Below are 27,554 nucleotides of genomic sequence, written 5' to 3'. Positions count from 1 at the left end.
TTTGTTTCAGTCAGGGTTCCGTTCTGACGGAAAGCTCAGGTGGAAGGCCTGAACGGAGCCCTGACACAGATGTGAACGAAGCCTTAGTAGGACAAGGGATACCAAATATGTTTTATTATTTTATGTGATAAATTTTATGTGAAAAACTGTATAAAAAAAAAAATTGTGTTTGTTTTTGCTAGTGCATTTTTTACATGTGTAACTTTTTTTAACCCCTTAACGACCGCCTGTCTTTTGACGATAGGTGGTGCACGAGTCTACAGCGACTTCTTTTGGCGTCGCTTTAGAAAAGGCTGATGAGCGATCCTGTGAGCGCTCATCATCTAAACTTACAGCTCCTGATCAAAGAGAAGCCTGCTCAATACAGCTGGGGTCGGAAAACATTCGGACCCCAGCTGCTTAACTCTTTGATCGCCATGGTCCGTGACTGCGGCAAGATCAAAGGGAACTCCCCTATTTGATCCCGTCACTGGAAACCCGGTGACATGATCACAGAGAAGGAAATCCCTCTGCAGTCAGCCCTAGGGACCTAGAAAAGACCCCAGGGTTGTCTAAGTTATAAATAAAGTTATCCCTTAATGGGATTTTAAAAAAAAGTAACAAAAAAAATAAAGTAAAAGAAATGTCATTATTTTGCATAAAATATATTTTATTGCCCCTACACTAAATAAAAACAAATAACCTACACATATTCTCTAAATGACCGTCATAACCTGAAGAATTAATCTAACGGGTTATTTGGGGTGAAACAAATAAAAAAGAAAAAGAAAAACTATGCTGAGAATCGCTTTTTTCCTATATTCACGCCGTAAAAATAGTTTTTTTCTACGTCTAAACCATGAAAAAAAATTAATACAATTTATACCCGCATAAAACAAGGCCTCATACTGCCACATCAATGGAAAAATAAAAACAGTTATGGCTGCTGAAATGCAGAGAGGTCAAAACTGAAAAATGTAGCTGGTCATTAAGACCTTTTCAGGCCCGGTCCTTAACCTCTTCCCGCTCTGCTCCGCAATAGTACGTCTTGCAGAGGGGTTAGTTCCCGCATCAGTACGTACAGTTGCGGAGAAAAAAGTGTAAAAATAGAAGTTATAAGTTTTATAAACAAACACTGAATTTTTTTCCTATAAGTTTTTCATTATAGGAAAAAAATGAACACGTTAAAAAAAAAGTATGCATATTTGGTATCACCGCGTTTGTAACGACCCCAAAAAAAATCAATAACTACACCAGAATCTCTATTTTTTGGTCACCACCCCTCCCAAAATAGAGAATAAAAATTGAACAAAAAGTCGCAAGTACCCGAAAATAGTACCGATAAAAACTACAACCCGTCCCGCAAAAAACAAGCTCTTACACAGCTTTTTTGACTCAAATATAAAAAAGTTATGGCTCTCAGAATATGGTGACACAAAAAATTAATTTAATAAAAAAGTGATTTTATTGCGCAAAGGCTGCAAAACATAAAAAAACCTATATACATCTGGTATCGCCGTAATCGTACCGACCCGCAGAATAAAGTAAAATTGTCATTTATAGCACACGGTGAACGCTGCAAAAAAAATGTAATAAAAAGTGATCAAAAATATCGCATGTACCCCAAAATGGTACCAATGAAAAGCACAGATTGTCCCACAACAAATAAGCCCTCACACAGCTCCGGGGGAGAAAAAAATAAAGAAGTTCTGGCTCTCAGAATATGGCGATGCAAAATGTGCAGAGTGTTCAAATAGCGGATAAGATCCGGCACCATTTATCAGCGCGACACCAGCCACAGATCTATGAATTATTATTTATTTACCGCATTATTATACCCTCTTATTATGCCATGATGTACTCCGCACAGCTTAACATATGCCCCCACATTATAAACTGAAATACCAGTAAAACTCAAAAATTATTACCAAGCAAAATCTGCGCTCCAAAAGCAAAATGGCGTCCCTCCATTCTGAGCCCTGCAGCGTGCCAAAACAGCAGTTTGCATCCACATATATGGCATAGCCATACCCGGGAGAACACGCTTAATGTTTTATGAGGTATTTGTCTTCAGTGGCACAAACTGGGCACAACATATTATGGACTAAAATGGCATATCAGTGGAAAATTACAATATTCACACCGTCCGCTGGGCATTAACCCCTTTGCGCACTATGACTTAATAGCACGTCATGGTGCGGGGTTGATGTACGGAGCGGGCTCACATGCTGAGCCCGCTCCATACGCTGCGGGTGTCAGCTGTGTATTACAGCTGACACCCGGGACTAACGGACAGGAACAGCGATCGTGGGGTTACAGAAGCCTGTAAAAATAACAATACACTACAATACATTAGTATCGCAGCATATTGTACCCGCGATCCAATGATCGCTGGTACAAGTCCCCTAGGGGGACTAATAAAATGTGTAGAAGTATTAAAGTTATTAGTAGTGAGAAAAAAAAGTAAAAAAAAAACCTTTTCCCATTTTTCTTCTAAAGTAACGTAAAAAAATTTAACAGAATTGATATCGCTACGTCCGTAAAAGGCCGAACTATTACAATATACCATTATTTAACTCGCACGGTGAACACCGTAAAAAACGTAAATAATTGAAACCGGCAAAATCGCTGTAGTTTTCGTTTTTACCGCACGGCGAAAGCTGTAAAAACGAAAACCCCAAAAAATGGAATCAGATTTTTTTCCTATATTACTATATTTTCCGATTTTTTTTCAGTTTCCCAGTACTGTTTATGGCACTTTAAATGGTACCAATAGAAACTACAATTCCTCCCGCAAGAAATAAGCCCTCACATTAGTCTACTGACGGAAAAAGAAAAAAGTTATGGCTCTTGGAAGGCGGGTAGTGAAAAACGAAAATAAGAAAGCAAAAAATGGATCAGTCCTGAAAGGGTTAATTCATTTCTAATGACAAAATGTATGACCCCATGTGGGGTATTTCCGTACCCGGGAGAAATTGCTTTACAAAAATTGGTTGTTTTTTCCTCCTTTATCCCTTGTGAAAATGAGAAAATTCAACATTTTAGTGGAAAAAAATTGTGATATTAATTTTCTCTGCCTAATTCTAATAAATTCTGCAAAAGACCCGTGGATTTTAAATGCTCACTATACCCCTAGAAAAATTCCTTGAGGGGTGTTTCCAAAATGGAGTAACTTGGAGGGCTTCCACTGTTTTGGTCCCTCTAGGGCGTTGCAAAGGCGGCATGGCACCGAAAAACAATCCATCAAAATCCGTGCTCCAAAATCCAAATGGCGCTCCTGCCCTTCTGAGCGCTGCCATGGGTCCAATCAGCAGTTTATTACCACATATGGGGTATTGCCGTAATCAGGAGAAAATGCTTTACAAATGTTGTGGTTCTTTTTTTCCTTTATTCCTTGTAAAAATTAAATTCGATGCTAAAAAACCTGTGTGGTCAAAATGCTAACTATACCCCTAGATAAATTCCTTGAGAGGTGTCGTTTCCAAAATAGGGTCACTTTTGAGGGGTTTCCCCTGTTTTGGTCTCTCCAGGGCGTTGCAAATGCGACATGGCACCGAAAACCAATCCAGAAAAATCCGTGCTCCAAAATCCAAATGGCGCTCTTTCCCTTCTGAGCCCTGCTGTGGGTCCAATCAGCAGTTTATTACCACATATGGGATATTACTGTAATCAGGAGACATTGCTTTACAAATGTTGGGGTGATTTTCTTCATTATTCCTCGTAAATATTAAAAATGTCTGTTTTTTCAGAAAAAAAAGTAGATTTTCATTTTTACAGACTAATTCCAATATATTTAGCGAAAAACCTGTGTGGTCAAAATAATAACTATACACCTAGATAAATTCCTTGATAGGTGTAGTTTCCAAAATGGGGTAACTTTTGGGGTGTTTCCACTGTTTTGGCACCACAAGACCTCTTCAAACCTGACAAGGTGCCTAAAATATATTCTAAAAAAAAGGAGGCCCAAAATCCACTAGGTGTTCTTTTGCTTCTGAGGCCGGTGTTTCAGTCCATGACCGCACTAGGGCCACATGTGGGATATTTCTAAAAACTGCAGAATCTGGGCAATTAATATTGAGTTGCATTTCTCTGGTAAAACCTTCTGTGTTACAAAAAAAATTTATTCGAAATTAATTTCGGCAAAAAAAATAAAATTTGTAAATTTCACCTCTAGGGTTAAAACACTTTGTGAATGCTGATTCGAATACCTTGAGGGGTGCAGTTTTCAAAATGGGGTGATTTATGGGGATTTTCTAATATATAAGGCCCTCAAAGCCACCTCAGAACTGAACTGGTCCCTGAAAAAATAGCCTTCCAACGTTATTACCACATAAAGTAACAGATGTCAGATTTGAAAAAATCGGCTGGGTCCTGAAGGCCAAAACAGGCTGGGTCCTGAAGGGGTTAAGGCGTTCATATATTTACATGCTGTTTATTTTACGAAATCTTTTTTTCCCCCCTGTCGTTTGTAAACTAGTTTAAGCGAATGGTAGTGAAATTTTTTTCCTTTACCAGTGGCTTTATTTTAAAGTTAGCTGTTGCATTGCGGGTCACCCTGTAAAGCAGTTTATTATCAGATCGCTTCCACAGCTAAAGTTAGCAATTCTGATGATATCATCATATTTGGAAATAGATTTTTATGAAATTTCCTAATACATTTTGCAAACGGAGCCAACACTTTAGGTGGTTTACATATTCAGTAGTGTACTGAAAGGGAGATTACAGAACGGTAAGGTATTATGTATGTATGGAGTGTGTAATATGACAGAGAGGGATCCTCACCTGAGACGGGACTGGGGTCTGTACACAACACAACTTCTTTATGGCACCATAAAGGTCATCCCTAGTCCCAGATATTATGCAGACAATAAGCTGCACCTTTGCCTGTAAAGCAATATACAAAGAAATGTTAACACAGGGCTGATATATTACAAAGAACTAAACTGAATTCTAAAATTGAAATCCATAAAAAAAAATTATATCAAGTTGCTTTTAGTGTTTTATTAATATACATTTTATTTATTTGTGTGTTACTTTTTTTTTTCTAACTTTTTCTTCTTTATGGGGGCTGCCATTTTTTTTTTCATCTCTGTATGTGTCGATTAACGACACATACAGAGATGGAATACGGCACACAAGGCCGTTCGTATTCACTATGGTGTACGCCGTCTGTGTGGGAACGGCGCATGCGCCGCTCCCACACAGTCCAAATGGAAGGTCTTCGGCCGAGCGACATCCGGCGCCATTTTCTTGTGGACCGGAAGCCGCGGCCGGACAGTAAGATGACTACTTCCGGCCGCGGCTTCCGGACATGTGTTCTGAAGCAAGCACTAGGAGCGGAGGGAGCAGACGGAGCGGAGGCGGCAGGAGCAGGTAAGTTAGGTCTGTGTATGTTCGTGTTTTACTGTGTATTTACTACTGTATGCAAGCCTACTACACTGTGTATTCGCTCAAAAAATGGCGGCACACAGTGTAGGAGGTTTGAACATTCAATCCCCTCCTTTCTCCTGGCACTAGCCAGGATAAAGGAGGGGGGGGATTGTTTGAGGACGCTAGAGCGACAGTGTCTTTTTGCAGCATAAAGCAATGTGGTTGCTTTACCACATGCCAATGTTGCAATTTTGGGAATTGCTCCCTCTAGTGACCAGCACAGGGAAATGTTATAAATTAGAATCTAATTTATAATATTTCCTGACTTGTGAAAAAATTAGAACAATGTCTAATCATGTATTTACTAACTGTTTAACTAAAAAAAATATATATATTTTTTTTCTAGCGACACATTCCCTTTAAGACAGTGGTGGCCATTTTAGATACCGGAAGGTAAGGGACCAGAACAAAGATCAGATCATTCAGGAACGGTGCAGAAGGTAAGTTGACTATATAATCGCCATGTATAGTCAAATGCTTTTTTTTGGGCTTTAAGGTTACTTTATATGGTTACTAACTCTTTAACAAACTTCGCATTTCTTTTCGCTCTTATGATACGGAACAGGTTATATGCCAAGTATCTTTTCTGTTCTCTATCTTGTATTCTAAGTGTTGCTGAACTATGAGCACATTCTATGTGATCTTTTTGTCTGTTATAAAAATTTGTCAATAAAAAGGATGTTTTAAAAAAAAAAAAAGAAACAAACTGCGCAAATCAATGGTAAAAGTAAATATAAGAAAAGTTTCGCTTGCTCGGAATCTACTGATAAATCTGCTTCCTCAAGACAATAGGGATCAGGTTAAAGCTCACCATAAAAAAGTCTATGAAAAGGGAAGGGCGGAAAAGGAGCAGAGTGTGGAGAGAAAGAGAGAGAGAGAGACACGCTGCAGCAGCTCCTTGAAAATGTTATATCTCACCCCTGTGCAGGATTCACAGCTACATTGCTCATTACTGCTGTATGCATTAGTCTATATTGTTGCTTTTTCTATATACAGTGGATATAAAAAGCCTACTTACCCCTGTTAAAATGCCCGTTTTTGTCATGTTACAAAGTCAGTACAAGATGAATCATTTCAGAACTTTTTCCACCTTTAATGTGACCCATAATCTGTACAATTCCATTGAAAAACAAACGAAAATCATTTAGAGGGGAAAAATAAAAATTATAAAATGAGTTACCTATCTCCGTTCCCACGCCGGGTGGAGGAGATCCTTCTCCTCCTTAGGTCTGTGCTATGAGTGACTCGGCTCAGAAGAGCGCAATGACGTCACTACATCGTGCCTGTCTGCGTCCCTGCCGCTCATGGTTTAGGGCACAGTGAATGCTGGAGCAAGGAGCCGTCAGGATCAACGAGCGCTCAAACAGCTGACAGACTAGCTGGGATCTTGGCTGATCTCATCCTTTATGCGGCCTAAAAAAATGGTCCCTTGTCAACAGCACACAAGATGAAGACAAGATGCAAAATGTATGGGGACGAACAATCATATTAACAATCATTCGTCCCCATACATTCTAATCCTGACCCCGATAGAAATGCTGTTACTATTGAACAGCACTCGTTACTGGGCGAAAATCTGCCTGTGTGAAACTTTTACACCTTGTCATATACAAAAGGCAATGATAAGACATGCCTCCACTTTGTTAGAGCTACAACATTCTAAAATATTCGGATGTTTGCAGCATCACTAGAATCCACATTCCACTGTGACAAGTCTCTACATATTCCACTTGACACATTATTACATTGTCAGTACACAGTGGAAGCAAAGAATGGCAAAATTGTGCATTATGGCCATATAGTAATGCTGAGGAATGTATCGGAGATAAATCAGATATAAAGTCCAGAGTGATGCGAGGAGAACAGCTAGTTGATGACAAGGTTAAGTGGAGAGACCTGTGACCAGGCCTGGTTTTGTATGGGAAATGGACAATGGTTATGTGACATAGGACTTCTTAAAGAAATAAGTTTTCAAAGCACACTTAAAATTGGTGATCATCTGGGGAAGCGAGTTTCACAAATTGGGTGCAGCATGGAACAAGTCCTGAAAATGGATTGATAGTCCAATTGCAGAACACCATTGAGTATGACAGTGTAATATGTACCCCCTAATCTACTCATGTCCTTAGCACTTTTTAGGCATGAAATGTAACACCATTGATCCTACAGTTGATTGCTTGGTTATGTCAAATAAAACCATCTCCCCTGAGGCTACTTCGTGGTTTCATCTTCCCGCCTTCTTGTCTATATCCCATTTCCCTTGTGTCACCCATGTCTTGCTCCCCCTTAGTACACCGCTTAATTATTTTGTGGCATGCAGACTCCTTAACCTAATAGCGTCAGTTGCTGGGTTTATCGTTACCCTAGTAAATGAGTATATGTATTACCTTTTTCTCACTGATTGGGTCCTCTATGACGCTGTTTGAACTTCTACTTATTATTTTTATTTTTCTCTAGTGAGTATCCTTTATGCTGCAATATGAAATGAGCCTCAGATAAATATCCCTTTAACCGTTTCCCAACCACTGGCTGTGTATTAACAGCCGGCGGTTGGGCTCCTTAAAACCTGCGTCATAGACTTTTTACGGCTCGGGTTTTAGCTTGCTGCCCGAGCGATCGGGCAGCTGAATGTCGGGTCTCCGGCAGTCAGTGACTGCCGGGGACCCTGAGGAGAATATAGCTTCTCTGATCTCTTCTACGCAGCACTCAATGAGTGCTGTGTATATGAATAGAGGCAACGGCGCTGCCTCTATTGGTCCCGGTGATCAGGTGACTGGTCACATGATCGCTGGGATGCCGTTAGTGACAGACTGCTGCTGGGTCTTACTAGACCCAGCACAGCCCTATTAGTGACAATAGTCACTATGAGAGGGCTGACTTGCCCTGTAACTGGGGCTGCGGCGCAGCCCCAGTTACACTATAAAAACATGGTGTAAAAGAAATAAAAAAATAAATAACGTCCCCCAAAGATCTTTTCTGACCATAATAATAAAAAAAAAAAAGTGAAATAAAGTGCAATTTTTTTTATAATAAATACACATAAAACATTCCCCCCCGCCAATCATTATCGGAACTCTAGCCCTGAGCCAATTACCGTAAAATAGACGTGTAATATATTAAAATTTACGGTAGATAAGGGCGATCACAAATAAAAGATCTATTTTAGGGTAAAACTATGTTATTACCAGAAAAAAATAGCTAAAATAGCAAAAAGGATGTGTATAAAAATGCTAAAAAAAAGAAAGCTGCATTGTCTACAGAGAAATATCTCAAAAATCACGTCGTTAGCCCAACAAATAAAAAAGTTATAGCCATTTAACTAACGCGTGCTAAAATTGGCTAAATGGTGTCTGGTCCTGAAGGATCATTATAGCCCGGTCCTGAACCAGTTAAAAATAAATACACTTGAACCAGCAAAGCCAGATTAGATGCAGTATGGCTTGCCAATCGTGGACAGATTAGAAGGAATAAACGATTATTTGATAGTGTATGTAGCACTACCAACTGCTGTTAATGCTCCAGATAGTGTCAATTGTTAGCGCTAAGGCCTGGTCACATCAGCGTTGCTTTCCGTTAAGGGGTTCCGTCTGAGCTTTCCGTCGGTGGAACTCAACAGAAAAGCAAGCGGAAACCTTAGCTTTGATCTCAATGGTGACAGATACTTTGCTAATAGTTTCCATTTGTCACCGTTGTGAAAGGGTTCCATTTTTTAGACTGCTTAGGATTGTCAAAAAACACGGAACCCTTTCACAGCGGTGACAAACGGTCAAATGTAGACTTCAAAATCAGTTTTCTTGTTCTCATACTGAAATATTATTGCATCTAGACCTCGGTCACATTTGCGTTCTTAAATTCACTTGTTCTGCTCTGCCAACTTAATGAACAGAAAGCCGGATCTGTCGCCCGACGGACACTAACAGTGCATGATAGACACCACTGACATATTAGGTCGTGGTGTTCGCCATTTTACCAGAAAAAACAGCACTGCTCAAAATGGTGCGTCCAACGCATATGTGAACAGAACCTAAAGGTCCTTTTACACTGGCGCATTTTGGCCATACAACTAGCACCAATCAACGAGACAGCTCGTTGATCGGCGCTCGTTTGCTCCCTTAACAAGGAGCTAGTATGGGGATGAGCGAGCGTTACTCAGATCGCTCATCCCCATACATTTCTATTATGTCGGCAGCGCATCTCCCTGTTTGCACAGGGAAATGTGCTGCCAACAACGATAATATTTTTGGCATTTAAAACTATACAATCAGCCAATGAACGAGTGTTTGCCCGATTGCTTACACCAGCCAATTATCGGGAACGCTCGTTTGCCTGATAATTGGCCGGTGTAAAAGGGCCCTAAAATGATCTTTAAACGGCTAATTGATATAAATCAAAACCATATGTGAAAGAGAACAAGTCTCCTGTCACAAATAACCTACAGGGCCTGCTTCATACAGCTACAGAAGTTAGTGTTAATTTGCAACCGAGAAGTAGAAATAAGCCCAATTATTTAGGTCAAGTAACACATTCTTATGGACAGAAGGATTACTAGAGATTAGAGAATCAATTGTATGCTTCCTGCAGCCATTAGGTCATATGCGTTGTCCCATAGTTACCAGTTTCAATCAATGCGAATTAAGGCCCTTTTACACAGGCCAATTATCGGGCAAACAATTATTCATAGAATGCTCGTTGCCAATAATTGACCAGGGCAACCATCAGCAGATCAACGACTAAATGCTTGTTTATCTGCTGATCGTATAGTTTTACAAAAGTAAAATATTTTCGTTGTCGACAGCACATCTCCCTGTGTAAACGGAGACGTGCTGCCGACATGATAATAATGTATGGCCGTGTAAGAGGACCTTTAGAACAACACAATCTTACCCAAATTTAAGTTCCATCTTAAGGGGTTATTTTAGGACCGACAATGATGTCATCAATAATCGATGATGCATGGTCCGACCGTTGTGACCCCTGCCGATCGCTAGTACAAATTGGTAGCAGTGCTAGGAAAACACAGTGTTACTTCATCTCATCACAGCCTATTAGAGTGAATGGCTGACCATGCTCTCACATTTGGCTGCTTATGATGTTCCCATTCTGCTGTATTCAGGACCTTATCCTGAAATTGACCTTGGTGGATTGGGGGGGGGGGGGGGGGGGTGGGGTCTGGGATTCTGGATAATCATTACTTTGCATAACTAATTCATAATGTAATATATTAGGCCATGCTTTCATGGTTATATGGCACCATACTGATTTGGCAACCATACTTGCCAAATTTCAAGAGGACTAGAGAACATGGATAAAGATATGGACAAAGAATATGGATAAGGATGTGTTTAAAAACCAATTCACCTACACTATAAGGCTACATTCACACGATCATGTCAGATTTAGGCGCGTAAATCTGTCCGTGTGCATTGCGTTTTGGTATCGGTGTGCTTTGCTTGTGGCATGTGTTTTTTACACACTTGCAAGCACTTTTTTTTTCCAGCTTAGTTGATGCGTGAAACATGGACAGCACACGGATGTGTGTCCGTGTGCTGTTCGTGGTTTTTGCGTACCCATTGACTTCAATGGGCGACTAGGTGCGTGAAAACGCACCAATATAGGACATGAAGTGAGTTTGATGCAACAGACACTCGCTCCGTGAAAACTCACGCATGTGTGAATAACCCCATTAAAATCACTGGGTCCATGTGCTGTGCGTTGTTTAAACGCACAGCACACGGGCAAGAATGATGCACGTCTGAATGAGCCCTAAGGCATTGGTGCCAGTATAGCGGCTAACAGCATCTTTCTTTACTGAACATGGGGAGGACGAACAGGACTGGAGAGCCAAAGAAGTTAGCCAAGTTCATTTTTCAGTAGGACTTGGCACCTGCCGCACTGCCAAAAGTACCAATACCTGGTTTAATAACCACAGTATCACTGTGCTTGATTGGCCAGCAAACTCGCCTGACCTAAACCCCATAGAGAATCTATGGGTATTGTCAAGAGGAAGATGAGAGACACCAGACCCAACAATGCAGACGAGCTGAAGGCCGCTATTAAAGCAACCTGGGCTACCATAACAACTCAGCAGTGCTACAGGATGATCGCCTCCATGCCACGCCGCATTGATGCAGTAATTTATGCAAAAGGAGCCCCGACCAAGTATTGAGTGCATATACTGTACATACTTTTCAGTAGGACAACATTTTTTAAATTGGGCTTATATAATATTCTAATTTTCTGAGAGACTAAGACTAGGGTTTTCATTAACTGTTAGCATAATCATCAACATTAAAAGAAAAAAATGCTGGAAATAGATCACTCTGTGTGTAATGAATCTATGTAATATATGAGAGACACTTTTTGAATTGAATTACTGAAATAAATTAACTTTTTGATGATATTCTAATTCATTGAGAAGGACTTGTATAAGGGCTAAGTGGCAATCCTGAGTCTGTGGCTAACGATCAGCTTTATGCATTTGTGGCTGACATGGTTACGGCTCACCTACCGGATATGGAAAAGGTGTTTGATCAAACGCACCGTCTCCAAATGGCGAAAAACGTGGCCCCAACGGCCCCCAGGGATCTCATTGTCACGGTTTGTGGGTATGTGGACCCACTAGGCCGCACCGCCGTAGCGGGGAGGCAGCTGGCCAGACAACAGAGCACCCCAGTAATACAAAGTCCCGCACTAGGGTACCTGGGTAGTCTGGACCATTTGCAAGACAGACTTGGGATACACTAACAACGCTCAGGCCAAGATCAGAAGGGCAGGGGTCTTCTTATAGTCCAGGAAATCATGTGAGTTGATGATTGTCTTCATGTGCGCGCGCTGGCCCTTTAAGACCAGGCACGAGCTTGTGCGCGCAACCCTATGGGACACAGCAGACCGGAGCGGAAGTGAGCGCTGGCGTCTCCTAGGAAGGAGATGGGGACCAGCGCTCACAGATCCATGGCTGCGGGCGTCGGGAGGTGAGTAAACCCGACGGCCCGCGGCCATGGACCCTACAGTATCCCCCTTCTTACGCCCCCTCTTCTTGGGGCCAGAGCGAGAGAGGAATTTCTTAATGAGAGCAGGGGCACTGATGTTCTCTTCTGGCTCCCAGGAACTCTCCTCAGGACCAATCCCCCTCCAGTCCACCAAATAGAAAGTCCTTCCTCCTACCCTTTTGCAGTCCAGGATCTCCCTCACCTCGAATACATCAGAAGAACCGCTGGGAGAAACTGTGGAACTGGAAGTCTTGCTGTAGCGGTTCAGGACCACTGGTTTCAGGAGGGACACATGAAAGGAGTTGGGGATTCTGAGGGTAGGAAGCAGCCGCTTATAGGAGACAGGGTTTATCTGTTGCAGAATCTCAAAAGGACTGAGGAACCTGGGAGCAAACTTGTATGAAGGCACCTTCAAACGAAGTTCCGTGAGGACAGCCAGACTTTGGTACCTGGAAGATACTGAGACGGCTCTCAGAAGGTAGGCCGGTCAGCGGGATAAAATGTGCCATCTTCGAGAACCGATCCACCACCACCCAGACAGTGTTACATCCTGCTGAGGGAGGAAGGTCTGTGACAAAGTCCATCGCAATGTGCTGCCAGGGGGCATTGGGAACAGGCAGAGGTTGAAGCAGGCCGGTAGGCTTGGAGTGAGTAACCTTGTTAGAAGCACACACTGTGCAAGAAGAAACCGCAATACAGACAAAGTCCAGAAGTGCGTCTGCATTGTCTCTCCTGGGTAGACAATTTGACACGGTTCTTCTGCATAGGATCCTCTGGTGGGACAACTGAGGAGGATGGTAAAGATTGCTGGAAAGTAGAATCCAGCCTAGGAAGTAAGTTCTCTCACCCAGAGGACCTCTTGGGACCGCTCTCGGATCCTCATGTCAAGTGGCAAGTAGGATGTGATCGTACAGGGTAGATGGCAGATCGCGAGCGGCCAGCTCGTCCTTAATCCCCGAAGACAGTCCCTGCCAGAATGTGGCCACAAATGCCTCGTTGTTCCAGGTTAATTCAGCAGCCAGGGTACGGAACTGAATGGCATACTCGCCCATGGAGAGGTCTCCCAGGTGTAGGGTCAGCAGGGATGCAGCAGCCGAAGAAACTCTCCCAGGTTCCTCAAAGATGGAAAGTCCGTAAGAAATACTGCAAGTCACGAGTCTCTGGCCCCTGATGTTCCCACAGAGGATTTGCCCATGCCAGGGCTTTGCCAGAAAGGAGAGAGATGATGAAGGCGATCCTGACGTCATCAGAAGAAAAGGCCCTGTCATGTAGTCTGAAGTGGACAATGGCGTTCACCGACAGGAGGAGTTAGTCTTGCCGTGACTGGAGATCCTCCATCTCGGCCAGCATGGCTTGTGTCGTCAAAGTCTCAGGTTGACCAGCGGGGTCCATGGCCTGAGCGTACTGTCACGGTTTGTGGGTATTAGGGATGCACAATGCATCGAAACGTCGATGCTGTTTCGATACTCTGCATCCCCAAACGGTTCAATACCATTATTTCATGTATTTCGATACTTAGCTGTGCGGCTGCACAACTCAGTATTGTAACACATGAATGTATGCGAGCGGGACTGCGGCTGTGTAATACAGTCATTGGCATGCTCCTGAGTCCTGATAACAAGTGCGCGGGGTCAGGATGATGCGATGCGGCCGGCGCTGCACTAATGAGCGGCGGCACTGAAAACAGAACATGGCGGGCACACTACAAAACACCCCCCATGTTCTGTCTTCAGTGCCTGCGCTCATTAGTGCAGTGCCGGCCGCATCACCTCGTGCTGACCGTGCACGCACTTCCTGTCAGGAGCGGGGCAATGACTGTATTACACAGCCGGAGCCCTGCTCTATAACGGCAGAGTTCAGAGAAACCTCATCTCCGCCGTTATTCCTGTGAATGCTGCGATCAAAGCTGACTGCAGCATTCAGGGGAAAATGAGATGGGGGATGCCCCTTGGATCGCGGCACAGAGAAATCCTGTGACGCGATTGAGAGACATACCATATATGGGGAGACAGCCCAGGGTCCATTGAAGGTCCCCAGGGCTGTCTTACCATATTTCCTGTTAGGGCATACTTAGGTATGTCCTAACAACTGCCTGTGTACTATCAGTACACAGACTAATGTACTGTAACATAGATATATGCCAGTACATTAAAATTTAAAAAATAAAGTAAAAACAAAGTTAAATATAAAAAAAATACACATACACCTCTTTTCCAATAAACATTAAAATAAGTCTCAAAACATAAAATACACATTCAGTATTTGCGCGGCCGTAATAACCTGCACAACAATTTTTTTGCATCATTTATGATGTGTACGCTGTATAAAAGACTGCTTTCTTTCTCTTATTGTGGGGCACGAGGTGTGATGAATTTAACCTCCATGTGCCTCACATGAATAGTAATTAACCCCATCATGTACCTCACACATTAACCCATTATGGTTATGATGGGATTAATTACTATAAATGTGAGGCACGTGGACGTTAAATTCATCATCACACCACGCGCCTCACATCAGAAAATGGAAGAACTTTTTTTTTTTTTATTACGGTTGACAAAGTATCGAATTGGTATAGAAATCGCAATACTAAACGAAGTATCGGTATCGAAGTCCAAATTCTGGTATCGTGACATCCCTAGTGGGTATGTGAACACACTAGGCCGCACCGCCATAGCGGGGAGGCGCTTCGCCAGACAACAGAGCACCCCAGTAATAAAGTCCCGCACTAGGGTACTTGGGAAGTCCACACAGTGGCCGCAGCTCTGGCACGGATGGAGGTGGGTGCAGCAGGTAACGCCAGACATGGCGGATGACAGCAGGTGCCGCAGGTTGTGCCAGACATGGCGAATCACACCGGGCGTGGAAGATGATACTGGACGTGGCGGATGACGCAGGACGTGGCAAACGACAGCAGGTGCAGTAGACACAACTCCAACACTAGTAGGCACAGGAACAACAACACAGCACGGGATACAGGAACAGGTAACAGGGCACGGGTAACAACTGGAACGGGAAACACTAAGGGATCATTTGCAAGACAGACTTGGGATACACTAACAACGCTCAGGCCAGGATCAGAAGGGCAGGGGCCTTCTTATAGTCCAGGAAACCATGTGAGTTGATGATGATGATTGTCTTCATGTGCGCGCGCTGGCCCTTCAAGAGCGGGGATGAGCATGCGTGCACACCCTACGGGACACAGAGGATCGGAAGTGAGCGCTGGCATCTCCTAGGAAGGAGATGGGGACCAGCGCTCACAGATCCATGGCTGCGGGCGTCGGGAGGTGAGTAAACCCGACGGTCCGCGGCCATGGACGCCACAGTCATCACTGGCTTTACGGATCTATCAGCCGCGACCCTGGCTAGACACTGAGTTTACTGCTTTAACTAGGGTCCTCAGGAATCACCAAGTTTCCTATTGTTGGGGTTCCCCAATTAAGCTGCTGGTACTCAAAAATGGAACCAATCATGTGTTCTTTACTCCTTCCACAGCAATGAAGGCTATTAAGGCTTGGAAACTGCTCCCGCCTATGCCGCATGGCTCACCATCTGCAGCCCAATCTACCAATGTCCTGCAGAAGAACGCTGAGGAATGGTATGTAGTGTCTAAGGGCTGAGTTCCCTCCAGACTTCCTTCGCTGTCTGGATTATTAATAGGTGGCTCACATTTAAATTGTGGAGAGACGGTAACCGTCTGCCATTGACTTTGTCTTTGGTTCTCCCTTTTATTTCAAGTTAACTGCTTGAAATCTGGCCACATATTGTGCCCTGCTAATTTACAGCTCTAATACACTGGGAACACTTTTTCGTTCTTCACCTTATATAGTTTGATTGCAAGATTAATAGAAGATGGTATTAACCCCTTCAGGACTGAGCCACTTTTGGACCAAATGACAGAGCCTCATTTTTTAAATCTGACGTGTGTTACTTTATGTGGTAATAACTCGGGAATGCTTTTACCTATCCAAGCGATTCTGAGATTGTTTTCTCGTGACATATTGTACTTTAAGTTAGTGAAAAAATTTGGTCGATATATTCAATATTTTTGTGTCAAAAACACCAAAATTTAGAGAAAATTTGCAAAAAATTTGCATTTTCTAAATTCAAATGTATCTGCTTGTAAGACAGATAGTAATACCACACAAAATAGTTACTAGCTAACTTTTCCAATATGTCTACTTTAGATTGGCATCATTTTTTGAACATCCTTTTATTTTTCTAGGACATTACAAGGCTTATAAGTTTAGCAGAAATTTCTCACATTTTCAAGAAAATTTCAAAACCCCATTTTTTCAGGGACCAGTTCAGTTGTTAAGTGGCTTTGAGGGCCTTATATATTAGAAACCCCCACAAATCACCCCACTTTAAAAACCTCACCCCTCAAAGTATTCAAAACAGCATTCAGAAAGTTTTTTAACCCTTTAGGTGTTTCACAGGAATTAAAGCAATGTAGCGGGGAAATCTACAAATTTCATTTTTTTGGCAGAAATTCCATTTTAATCCATTTTTCCTGTAATACTGAAGGTTTTTACCGGAGAAGCACAACTGAATATTTATTGCCCTGATTCTGCAGTTTTTAGAAATATCCCACATGTGGCCCTAGTGCGCTACTGGACTAAAATACCGGCCTCAGAAGCAAAGGAGCACCAAGTGGATTTTAGGGCCTTCCTTTACTTAGATTATATTTCAGGCTCCATGTCAGGTTAGAAGAGGTCTTGTGGTGCCGAAACAAAGGAAACACCCCAAAAAATACCCCATTTTGGAAACTAAACTGCTTGAGGAATTCATCTAGGGGGGTAGTGAACATTTTGACCTCACAGGTGTTTCATAGATTTCATTAGAATCGGGCAATGAAAATGAAAAAATGAAAAAGGACATTATTTTCCAATACCATGTATTTTTACCTTAAAATTTTTAATTTTTTCAACAAATAAATGAGGAAAAGCACCCCAACATTTGTAAAGCAACTTCTCCAGAGTACGGAAATACCAAACATGTGGTCATAAACTGTTGTTTGGGCAAGCGGCAGGACTCGGAAAGGAAGGCACGCCATTTAGCTTTTGGAGCGCTGATTTTGCTGGATTCATTTCTCTGCACCATGTCGCATTTGTAAAGCCCCTGAGGTACCAGTACAGTGAAAACCCCCCAAAAGTGACTCCATTTAGGAAACTACACCCCTTGAGGAATTCATCTAGGGGTGTAGTGAGCATTTTGACCCCACAGGTGTTTCATAGATTTCATTAGAATTGGGCAGTGAAAATGAAAAATTACATTATTTTCCAATAAGATGTAGCTTTACCTCAAAATTTTTATTTTTTTCAACAAATAAATGATGAAAAGCACCCCAACAGAGTACAGAAATACCCAACATGTGGTCATGAATGGCTGTTTGGGGAAGCGGCAGGACTCAGAAGGGAAGGCACGCCATTTAGCTTTTGAAACTACACCCTTAGAGGAATTAATCTAGGGGTGTAGTGAGCATTTTGACCCCCCAGGTGTTTCATAGATTTGATTAGAATTGGGCAGTAAACATGAAAAAATTCATTTTTTTCCACTAAGACGTAGCTTTAGGTAAAAATGTTTCATTTTCTCATCAAATAAAGGAGAAAATCACCATAACATTTGTAAAGCAACTTCTCCAGAGTACGGAAATACCCCATATGTGGTAATAAAGTATTGTATGAATACACATCCGGGCTCAGAAGGGAAGGAGCGCCATTTGGCTTTTGGAGAGCAGATTTTGCTGGATTGGTTTTTCTGCGCCATGTCGCTTTTGCAAAGCCCCTTAGGTACCAGTACAGTGGAAACTCCCCAAAAGTGACTCCATTTGGCAAACTACACCCATTGAGGAATTCATCTAGGGGTGTAGTGAGCATTTTGACCCCACAGGTGTCTCATATATTTTATTAGAAATGGGCAGTGAAAATGAAAAATTACATTATTTTCCAATAAGACGCAGCATTAGTTAAAATTTTTTCATTTTCTCAACAAATAAAGGAGAAAAAGCACCGTAACATTTGTAAAGCAACTTCTTCAGAGTAGGGAAATACCCCACACGTGGTCATAAACTGCTATTTGGACACACAGCAAGGCTCTAAAGGGAAGGAGCGCCATTTAGTATTTGGAGTGGAGATTTTATAAGATTCGTTTTTTGACACCATGTTGCATTGAGATATAGTATCAGTACAGGGGTACCCCCCAAAAAATTACCCCATTTTGGAAACTAGATCCCTCAAAGAATTGATCTAGGGGTGTAGTGAGCATTTTGACCGCACAAGTGTTTTGCAAAAATGAGTAAACAATAGATGTTGCAGATTGAAAATTGCTGTTTTCCACAAATATGCCATTTCAGTGCCCAATGTGTTGTGGCCAGCTTGCACCACCGTAGACACACATGCCATAAATTGTTAAGCGGGTTCTCCAGAATACCCCATATGTGGTCAGAAATTGCCGTTTGGGTACACTGCCAGGCTCAGTTGGACCACCATTTGGCTTTTGAAGCGCAGATTTTGCTTGGTGTATTAGTGGTAATTCAGCTTATAATGTGGGGGCATATGTGAGCTGGGTGGGGTACATCAGGGTATATGTAAGCTGGGCGGAGTACATCAGGGTATATGTAAGCTGGGCGGAGTACATCAGGGTATATGTAAGCTGGGCGGAGTACATCAGGGTATATGTAAGCTGGGCGGAGTACATCAGGGTATATATAAGCTGTGCGGAGTACATCACGGTATATGTAATATGCGCAGAGTACATCAGGATATATGTAAGCTGTGCGTAGTACATCAGGATATATGTAATCTGTGGAGTACATCAGGGTATATGTAAACTGTGGAGTACATCAGCGTATATTTAATATGTGCGGGTACATCAGGCTATATGTAATCTGTGCGGAGTACATCAGGGTATATGTAAGATGGGCGGAGTACATCAGGGTATATGTAAGCTGGGCGGAGTACATCAGGGTATATGTAAGATGAGAGGAGTACATCAGGGTATATGTAAGATGAGAGGAGTACATCAGGGTATATGTAAACTGTGTGGACTACATCAGCGTATATGTAAACTGTGCGGAGTGCATAAGAGTATATGTAAGCTGGGCGGAGTACATCAGGGTATATGTAAGCTGTGAGGAGTACATCAGGGTATATGTAAACTGTGTGGAGTACATCAGAGTATATGTAAGCTGTGCGAAGTACATCAGGCTATATGTAATCTGTGCGGAGTACATCAGGGTATATGTAAGATGGGCGGAGTACATCAGGGTATATGTAAGCTGGGCGGAGTACATCAGGGTATATGTAAGATGAGAGGAGTACATCAGGGTATATGTAAGATGAGAGGACTACATCAGCGTATATGTAAACTGTGCGGAGTGCATAAGAGTATATGTAAGCTGGGCGGAGTACATCAGGGTATATGTAAGCTGTGAGGAGTACATCAGGGTATATGTAAACTGTGTGGAGTACATCAGAGTATATGTAAGCTGTGCGAAGTACATCAGGGTATATGTAATCTGTGAGGAGTACATCAGGGTATATGTAAGCTGGGCGGAGTACACCAGGGTATATGTAAGCTGTGAGGAGTACATCAGGGTATATGAAAGCTGTGCGGAGTACACCAGGGTATATGTAAGCTGTGTGGAGTACACCAGGGTATATGTAATATGTGAGGAGTACATCAGGGTATATGTAAGCTGTGAGGAGTACATCAGGGTATATGTAAACTGTGTGGAGTACATCAGGGTATATGTAAGCTGTGAGGAGTACATCAGGGTATATGTAAACTGTGTGGAGTACATCAGGGTATATGTAAGCTGTGCGGAGTACATCAGGGTATATGTAAGCTGTGCGGAGTACATCAGGGTATATGTAATCTGTGAGGAGTACATCAGGGTATATGTAAACTGGGCGGAGTACATCAGGGTATATGTAAACTGGGCGGAGTACATGAGGGTGTATGTAATCTGTGAGGAGTACATCAGGGTATATGTAAGCTGTGCGGAGTACATCAGGGTATATGTAAACTGTGTGGAGTACATCAGGGTATATGTAAACTGTGCGGAGTACATCAGGGTATATGTAATCTGTGCGGAGTACATCAGGGTATATGTAATCTGTGCGGAGTACATCAGGGTATATGTAAGCTGTGAGGAGTACATCAGGGTATATGTAAGCTGGGCGGAGTACATCAGGGTATATGTAAGCTGGGCAGAGTACATCAGGGTACATGTAAGCTGTGCGAAGTACATCAGGGTATATGTAAGCCGTGCGGAGTACATCAGGGCATAATAAGAGGGTATAATAATTCGATAAATAAATAATAATTCATAGATATGTGGCCGGTGTCGCACTGCTAAACGGTGCCAGATTTTATCCACTTTTGGAACACTCTGCACATTTTTGCATTGCCATATTCTGAGAGCCAGAACATTTTTTTTTTTTTTCCACCAGAGCTGTGTGAGGGCTTATTTGTTGCGGGACAATCTGTAGTTTTCATTGGTATCCTTTTGGGGTACATGCGATTTTTAAAATTCTTTTTGATCTTTGTTTTGTGAGGGGCGTTGAACAAAAAATAGCGATTCTGGCATAGTTTTTTATTGATTTGTGCTGCGGTGTTCAGCATGCAGGAAAAATAACATTATAATTTTATAGTTTCAGTCGTTATAGATGCGGCGATACCAAATATGTGTACTTTTTTTTCCTATAATAAATGACTTATTATAGGAGAAAAGGCAGTGTTTGTTTTTGTTCACTTGAAACTTTTATTTTTACACTTATATTAAAAAAAAAATTTTGTCCCACTAGGGGACTTGAGGGCCTGCACCTCTGATCTTTACTCTAATGCATTGCACTACCCACGTAGTGCAATACATTAGAGCTGTCAGTTATTCACTGACAGCAAGCCTATTAGACCCCGCCTCCGGACAGGGCCTAATGGGCTTCAAAACGTGGCAGACCAGGTAGGCCATTGTTAGGCCTCCAGTTGACATAGCAACGATCGGCACCGCTGCGATCACATAGCAGCGATGACGATCCGCTTCAAATTGCTAAGATGCAGCGATCGCTTTAGATGCGGCATCTAAGGTATTAATGGCAGGGATCGGAGCTAGCTCCGTTTCCTGCCATTACAGCAGTGTCAGCTTGTTTCTGGGCACGGTAGCCTTTAAGGACCCGCCTCCGAGCGTGACCTAACATGCTTCCGTACTTGGCAGACAGGAGGCCATTGTTAGGTTTCCGGACTGCCAGAGCAGCCATCGGAACCCCGCGATTATCATTGCCACCAAATTCCTGAAGGAATTTTGAGGCCGATTTATTTTGCCCTACAAAAAACAATGTGTGATTATACTCTACGAGTGTAGTGCTTGTTTTTAGCCGTTGACTGTCTTTCTCGGAACAATTTTTGGTAGGGGTGCCCTGAGGAAATTTTATTTTTCCAACGTGTAGGGGTACTACAGGGGGCAATATACTGAGTGGGCATAATTAGAGGACAAAATACTGCGTCTTTGAAGGGAATAAAGAGAAGGAAACTGCAGCACTCCAGTGGAAAAATTTGTCTTTAATTCATCAACACATCACCTGCCTCCTTGAAGGGGTTATAATAGATTATTAAATATTATTATTATAATTATACTGTATGGGGGGCACTAAAAGGGCATTATACTGTGGGGGACATTATACTTTTTTTATGGGACTTTTTTTAATGATGGGGGTGGGGCACCATCTATCCTAAAGCCGGCGCTGGGGGCACCCCCCCCCCTCTGTCTAACGTCTTAGATGCAGCATCTAAGGGGTTAAATGGGCAGGAACAGCGTGATCGCTAACATCAGCTGTGTACGGAACAGGCTTAGTGGGTGAGCACCACTCCAAACATCACACCACGACGCAATAGTACATTGTGGTGCGCGAACAGGTTAAAAGCTTAAAGGCTATGTAAATGTTTGAAAGTGTTTTTTTTCTTTTAAATAAAACTGTGCAATAGTGTGTGTTAAAAAAAACAACTTTGTAAATACATTTTATTTTTAAAAAAAAAGTAAGATACAGCTGTATCTAGCACTATTCATTGTCTCCGTTAGTCCTGCGGACTTGACCAGGTTCAGTGACATCGGGTCCTGCATGTAACCGATCACATCTAAGTTATGAACTTAGATGTGATAGATTACAGGTGGATCCTGTGTGTCAGAAATGCAGGACCCGCTGTCACTGAATCCCTCAGGTCTGCGGGACTGACAGATTCAACGAATAGCGCTAGATACAGCTGCTCTGTATGGAGAATACAGAGCAGCTGTATATTAAAAAATAAAAATAATTTTTAATGAAATTTACAAAGTTTATAAATACACATTAACCCCTTCCTGCACCTTGGCGTAAATGCACATCCAGGTGAGCAGTAAATTCGTGCACCTGGGCGTGCAGTTACTTCCGCGCTTTAACAGTTTACCGCCGCGCAGCGCTACACCGCAGCGGCGGTTAACTCTGCAGGGTGTCTGCCCTGCTCTCCCCGTTGCTGATCAGCGGCTTGTCGCTGCGATCACCACATTGAAGAGGTTTACAGCGGATCGGCAGCCCCCCACAAGCATTTGCGGGGGCTGGCGATCCTTATCATGGGAACCAGAGGCCAGACAATGACCTCCGGGTTGCAATGTACGGAAGCCTCGGAGGAGCAGCCTCCGGCCGGTCCTCCGATGCTTCCTGTCAGTGTGACAGTTACGTCACAATGACAGTTAGAACACATTACACTACGTGTGTAGTGTAATGTATTCCAGCAGCGATCAGAGCTGCAAGTCTAAGTGTCCTCTAGTGGGACAAGTAAAAAAAAAAGATAATAAAAATGTTTTTAAAAAGGGTAAAAATAAAAGTTAGAAGTGACATAAACAAAGAATGCTTTTTTTCCTATAAGTCTTTTATTATAGGAAAAAAATTAACACGCTAAAAAAAGTACACATATTTGGTATCACCGCGTTCGTACCGACCCCAACTATAAAACTGTAATATTATTCTTCCTGCACGGTGAACACCGCGAAACAATAAACGAAAAACAGTGCCCGAATCAAAATTTTTTGGTTACCAACCCTCCCAAAATATACAATAAAAAGTGATCAAAAAGTCGCATGTACGCCAAAATGGTACCAATACAAACTATATCCCATCCCGCAAAAAACAAGCCCTTACACCGCTTTTTTGACTGAAAAAAAAAAAAGTTATCGCTCTCAGAATATTGTGACACAAAAAATAATTTATTTTATAAATAAGTGATTTTATTGCACAAACGCTGCAAAACATAAAAAAATTATATACATATGGTATCGCCGTAATCGTATCGACCCGCAGAATAAAGTAAAATGGTCATTTATAGCCCAGGGTGACGGCCATAAAAAAAAACGAATAAAAAACATTGTCAGAATTGATGGTTTTTGGTCACCTTGCTTGCCAAAAAAATGGAATAAAACGTGATCCAAAAAATTTCTGGTGCCCCAAAATGGTACCAATGAAAACCTACAGATTGTCCCGCAAAGAATAAGCCCTCACACAGCTCCGGTGGTGAAAAAATAAAAAAGTTATGGCTCTCAGAATATGGCGATGCAAAATGTGCAGAGTATCCAAAAGCAGATAAGATCGGGCGCCATTTATCAGTGCGACATTGGCCACATATCTGCGGATTATTATTTATTTACTGCATTATTATACCCTCTTATTATACCCTGATGTACTCCGCACAGATAACATATGCCCCCACATTATAAACTGAAACAACAGTAAAACCCCAAACAGAACTACCACCAAGATACATCTGCGCCCCAAAAGCCAAATGGCGCTCCCTCCCTTCTGAGCCCTGCAGCGTGCCTAAACACCAGTTTACATCCACAGATATGGCATCGCCATACCCGGGAGAACCCGGTTAATATTTTATGAGGTATTTGTCTTCAGTGGCACAAACTGGGCATAACATGTAGTGCACTAAAATGGCATATGAGTGGAAAATTGTAATTTTCACTCTGCACCATCCGCTACACATTAACCCCTTCGCGCACCACGACATAGCATGTCTTAGTGTGGGGGGTGATGTATGGAGCGTCTCACGTGAAAAATAAAGAATTTAAAACGGCAAAATCGCTGTTTTTTGGTCACCTTGGCTCTACCTAAAAATGTTATAAAAAGTGCTCAAAAAGTTGTATGTACCAAAAAATGGTACCGATAAAAACGACCGCTCGTCCCTCAATAAATAAGCCCTCACACCGCTCTATTGACTGAAAAATAAAAAAGTTGTGGCTCTTGGAACGCGGGGAGGAAAAAACTAAAAAGGAAAAGAAAAAATGGATCAGTCCAGAAAGGGTTAATTAGTTTGTAATGAAAAACCATTTGACCACACGTGGGGTATTGCCGTACTCGGGAGAAATTGCTTTACAAATGTTGGGCAGCTTTTTCCCCCATTATCCTTTGTGAAATTGAAAAAATGCAACATTTTAGTGGAAGAAATGTTGATATTCATTTTTACGGCCTAATTCTAATAAATCCTGCAAAAGACTTGTGGGGTCTAAATTCCCACTATATCCCTAGATAGATTCTTTAAGTGGTGTAATTTCCACTTTTGGGGGGTTTCCACTGTTTTGGCCTCTCAGGGGCTTTGCAAATGCGACATGGCACCCAAAAACCATTTCAGCTAAATTTGAGCTCCAAAAGCCAAATAGCGCTCCTTCCCTTCTAAGCCTTGCTGTGGGTCCAAACAGCAGTTTATTACCTAATATGGCATATTTCCATAAATCTGGAGAAATTGTTTTACAAATGTTGGGGTGCTTTTTCTCCTTTATTCCTTGTAAAAATTAAAAATGGCTACCTTTTTTCAGAAAAAAAGTAGATGTGTAATGACGGGGGTGGGGAGAGACAAATGAGCCCTAATCTACCCGCCACTCAGTCCCTGCCTACTTGCAACGACCCACCCTAGGCGACGGGGTACAACTGGGCGACGGTCCCTACGCTCAATAAGTGCACGACAGACAAACAGACAAGGGTACACAGAGCTAGGGGGAGAAAGGGGCAGTTGCCCACGGCAACACCGTGAGCAACAAGAGAAGTGAACAAGCCGAGTCAAACCAGGAGAGTACGAGGTGCCAAACGCAGAGCAGGAGAGTAGTCAGCAAGCCAGGGTCAATATGAAGCAAGGACAATAGTACAAGAAGCTGCAGCAAGGCCAGGAAACCAAATCACAAGCAAAGGAGGAACAGGAAAGGCAGGTATAAATAGACAGAGGGCGGGAGCTAGCTCCGTCTGGCCAGGCTGTGATAGGTTCTCCCACTCCTAAGCCTGCCACCCTGAGTGGTGGAAGATGGAGTCAGTCTCACAGACATAGAAGCAGGTGCAGACTGATTATCTATGGCCATTAACCCCGAAGCTGTGCCTGGCAGATCCTTTACAAGATGTTTACCGTTACAGAATAATTCCAATGAATTCAGCAAAACAACTGTGGGGTCAAAATGCTAACTTTACCCCTAGAAAAAGTCCTGCTGTGGGTCCAAACAGCAGTTTATTACCACATATGGGGTATTGCTATAATTAGGAGAAATTGCTTTACATATGTTGCAGTGTTTTTTCTCTTTTATTCCTTGAAAAAAATTACAAATTTCTATGTTTTTTCAGAAAAAAAAGTAGATTTTCATCTTCACAAACTAATTCAAATAAATTTAGCAAAAAAAACGTGGGTCCAAAATGCTAACTATACCCCTAGGTTAAATTCCCTGAAGGGAGTAGTTTCCAAAATGAGGTCACTTTAGGGGGTCTTTATTGTTTTGGCCCCACAAGTCCTCTTCAAACCTGACATGGTACCTAAAATATATGCTAAAAAAAAAGGAGGCCCCAAAATCCACTAGGCACTCCTTTGCTTCTGAGGCCTGTATTTCAGTAATTTAGCGCACTAGGGCCACATCTGGGGTATTTCTAAAAACTGCAGAATCTGGGCAATAAATAATAAGTTAAATTTCTCAGGTAAAACCTTCTGTGGTATAGAATTTTTTTTATTACAAATGAATTTTGTAAAAAAAAAAATGAAATTCGTAATTTTCACCTCTACTTTGCTTTAATTCCTGTGAAACGCCTAAAGGGTTAATACACTTTCTGAATGCTGTTTTGAATACTTTGAGGGGTGCAGTTTTCAAAATGGGGTGATTTATGGGGACTTTCTAATATATAAGGCCCTCAAAGCCACTTCAGACCTGAACTGGTCCTTGTAAAAATGGCCTTTTGAAATCTTCTTGAAAATGTGAGAAATTGCTGCTAAAGTTCTAAGCCTTGTAACGTCCTAGAAAAATAAAAGAATGTTCAAAAAATGATGCCAAACTAAAGTAGACATATGGGGGATGTTAACTAGTAACTATTTTGTGTGGTATTACTATCTGTTTTACAAGCAGATACATTTCAATTTAGAAAAATGCACATTTTTGCACATTTTCTCCAAATCTTGGTGTTTTTTACAAATAAATACTGAATTTATCAACCACATTTTTTCACTAACATAAAGTACAATATGTCTCGAGAACACAATCTCAGAATCGCTTGGATAGGTAAAAGCATTCCGGAGTTATTACCACAAAGTGACACGTCAGATTTGAAAAATCGGCTTCGTCCTGAAGGCCAAAACATGCTCAGTCCTGAAGGGGTTAATACCTATAGTTATTAAAAACAAACAAACAAAAACACTTTCAAACATTTACATAGCCATTAAAGCACACTTTTATGATTTGGGAGACAGGGTAGGTGCTAACCTTATTAGAAAGGTTACAAAATTTCAGGCCAAATCTGCTGGTTCATCAACCTATTACAGTAGGAATTAAGTAGCAGTGAGCAATTTGTATTTTTTTACCTCGAAAAGGCAGGGTCTACTGGGGGTTCCTGTCGAAAGTTCTGCCAAAATTTGACTTTGTGGGGTGGATGCATAGGTCAACAATGTCCATGTATACATAACCTTCCACACAAGTATATGTTAGTAGGGTTGTATCACAAACTTTAAAATTGTCTAATGGAACGAGTAGACAGCAGACACCCTTATTGTGGAGCTGTTGGCCTGTCTTATGAAACAGGATGACGATGTGACAGGTCTTAAGGTGGGTCGTGTGGATCATAAGATTGGTCTATATGCGGACGACAAGATCCTAGTTCTGCC

The 27,554-nt window shown here is 42.1% G+C and overlaps 1 protein-coding gene across 2 annotated transcripts in view; it reads right to left on the bottom strand.

Moving 5' to 3' along the window:
- Window positions 1-27,554, bottom strand: part of PIWIL2 (piwi like RNA-mediated gene silencing 2) — a 212,520-nt gene that overhangs the window by 31,061 nt on the left and 153,905 nt on the right. For both annotated transcript variants that reach the window (XM_075858869.1, XM_075858868.1), the window contains one exon: window positions 4,762-4,863. In XM_075858869.1, coding sequence (XP_075714984.1) covers window positions 4,762-4,863 — 102 coding nt within the window. The remainder of the gene's footprint in view (window positions 1-4,761; window positions 4,864-27,554) is intronic.

This window comes from Rhinoderma darwinii, chromosome 3 (genome assembly GCF_050947455.1).
Source record: "Rhinoderma darwinii isolate aRhiDar2 chromosome 3, aRhiDar2.hap1, whole genome shotgun sequence".
Lineage (NCBI taxonomy): Eukaryota > Metazoa > Chordata > Amphibia > Anura > Rhinodermatidae > Rhinoderma > Rhinoderma darwinii.
This window is presented reverse-complemented; position numbering and strand designations above follow the sequence as displayed.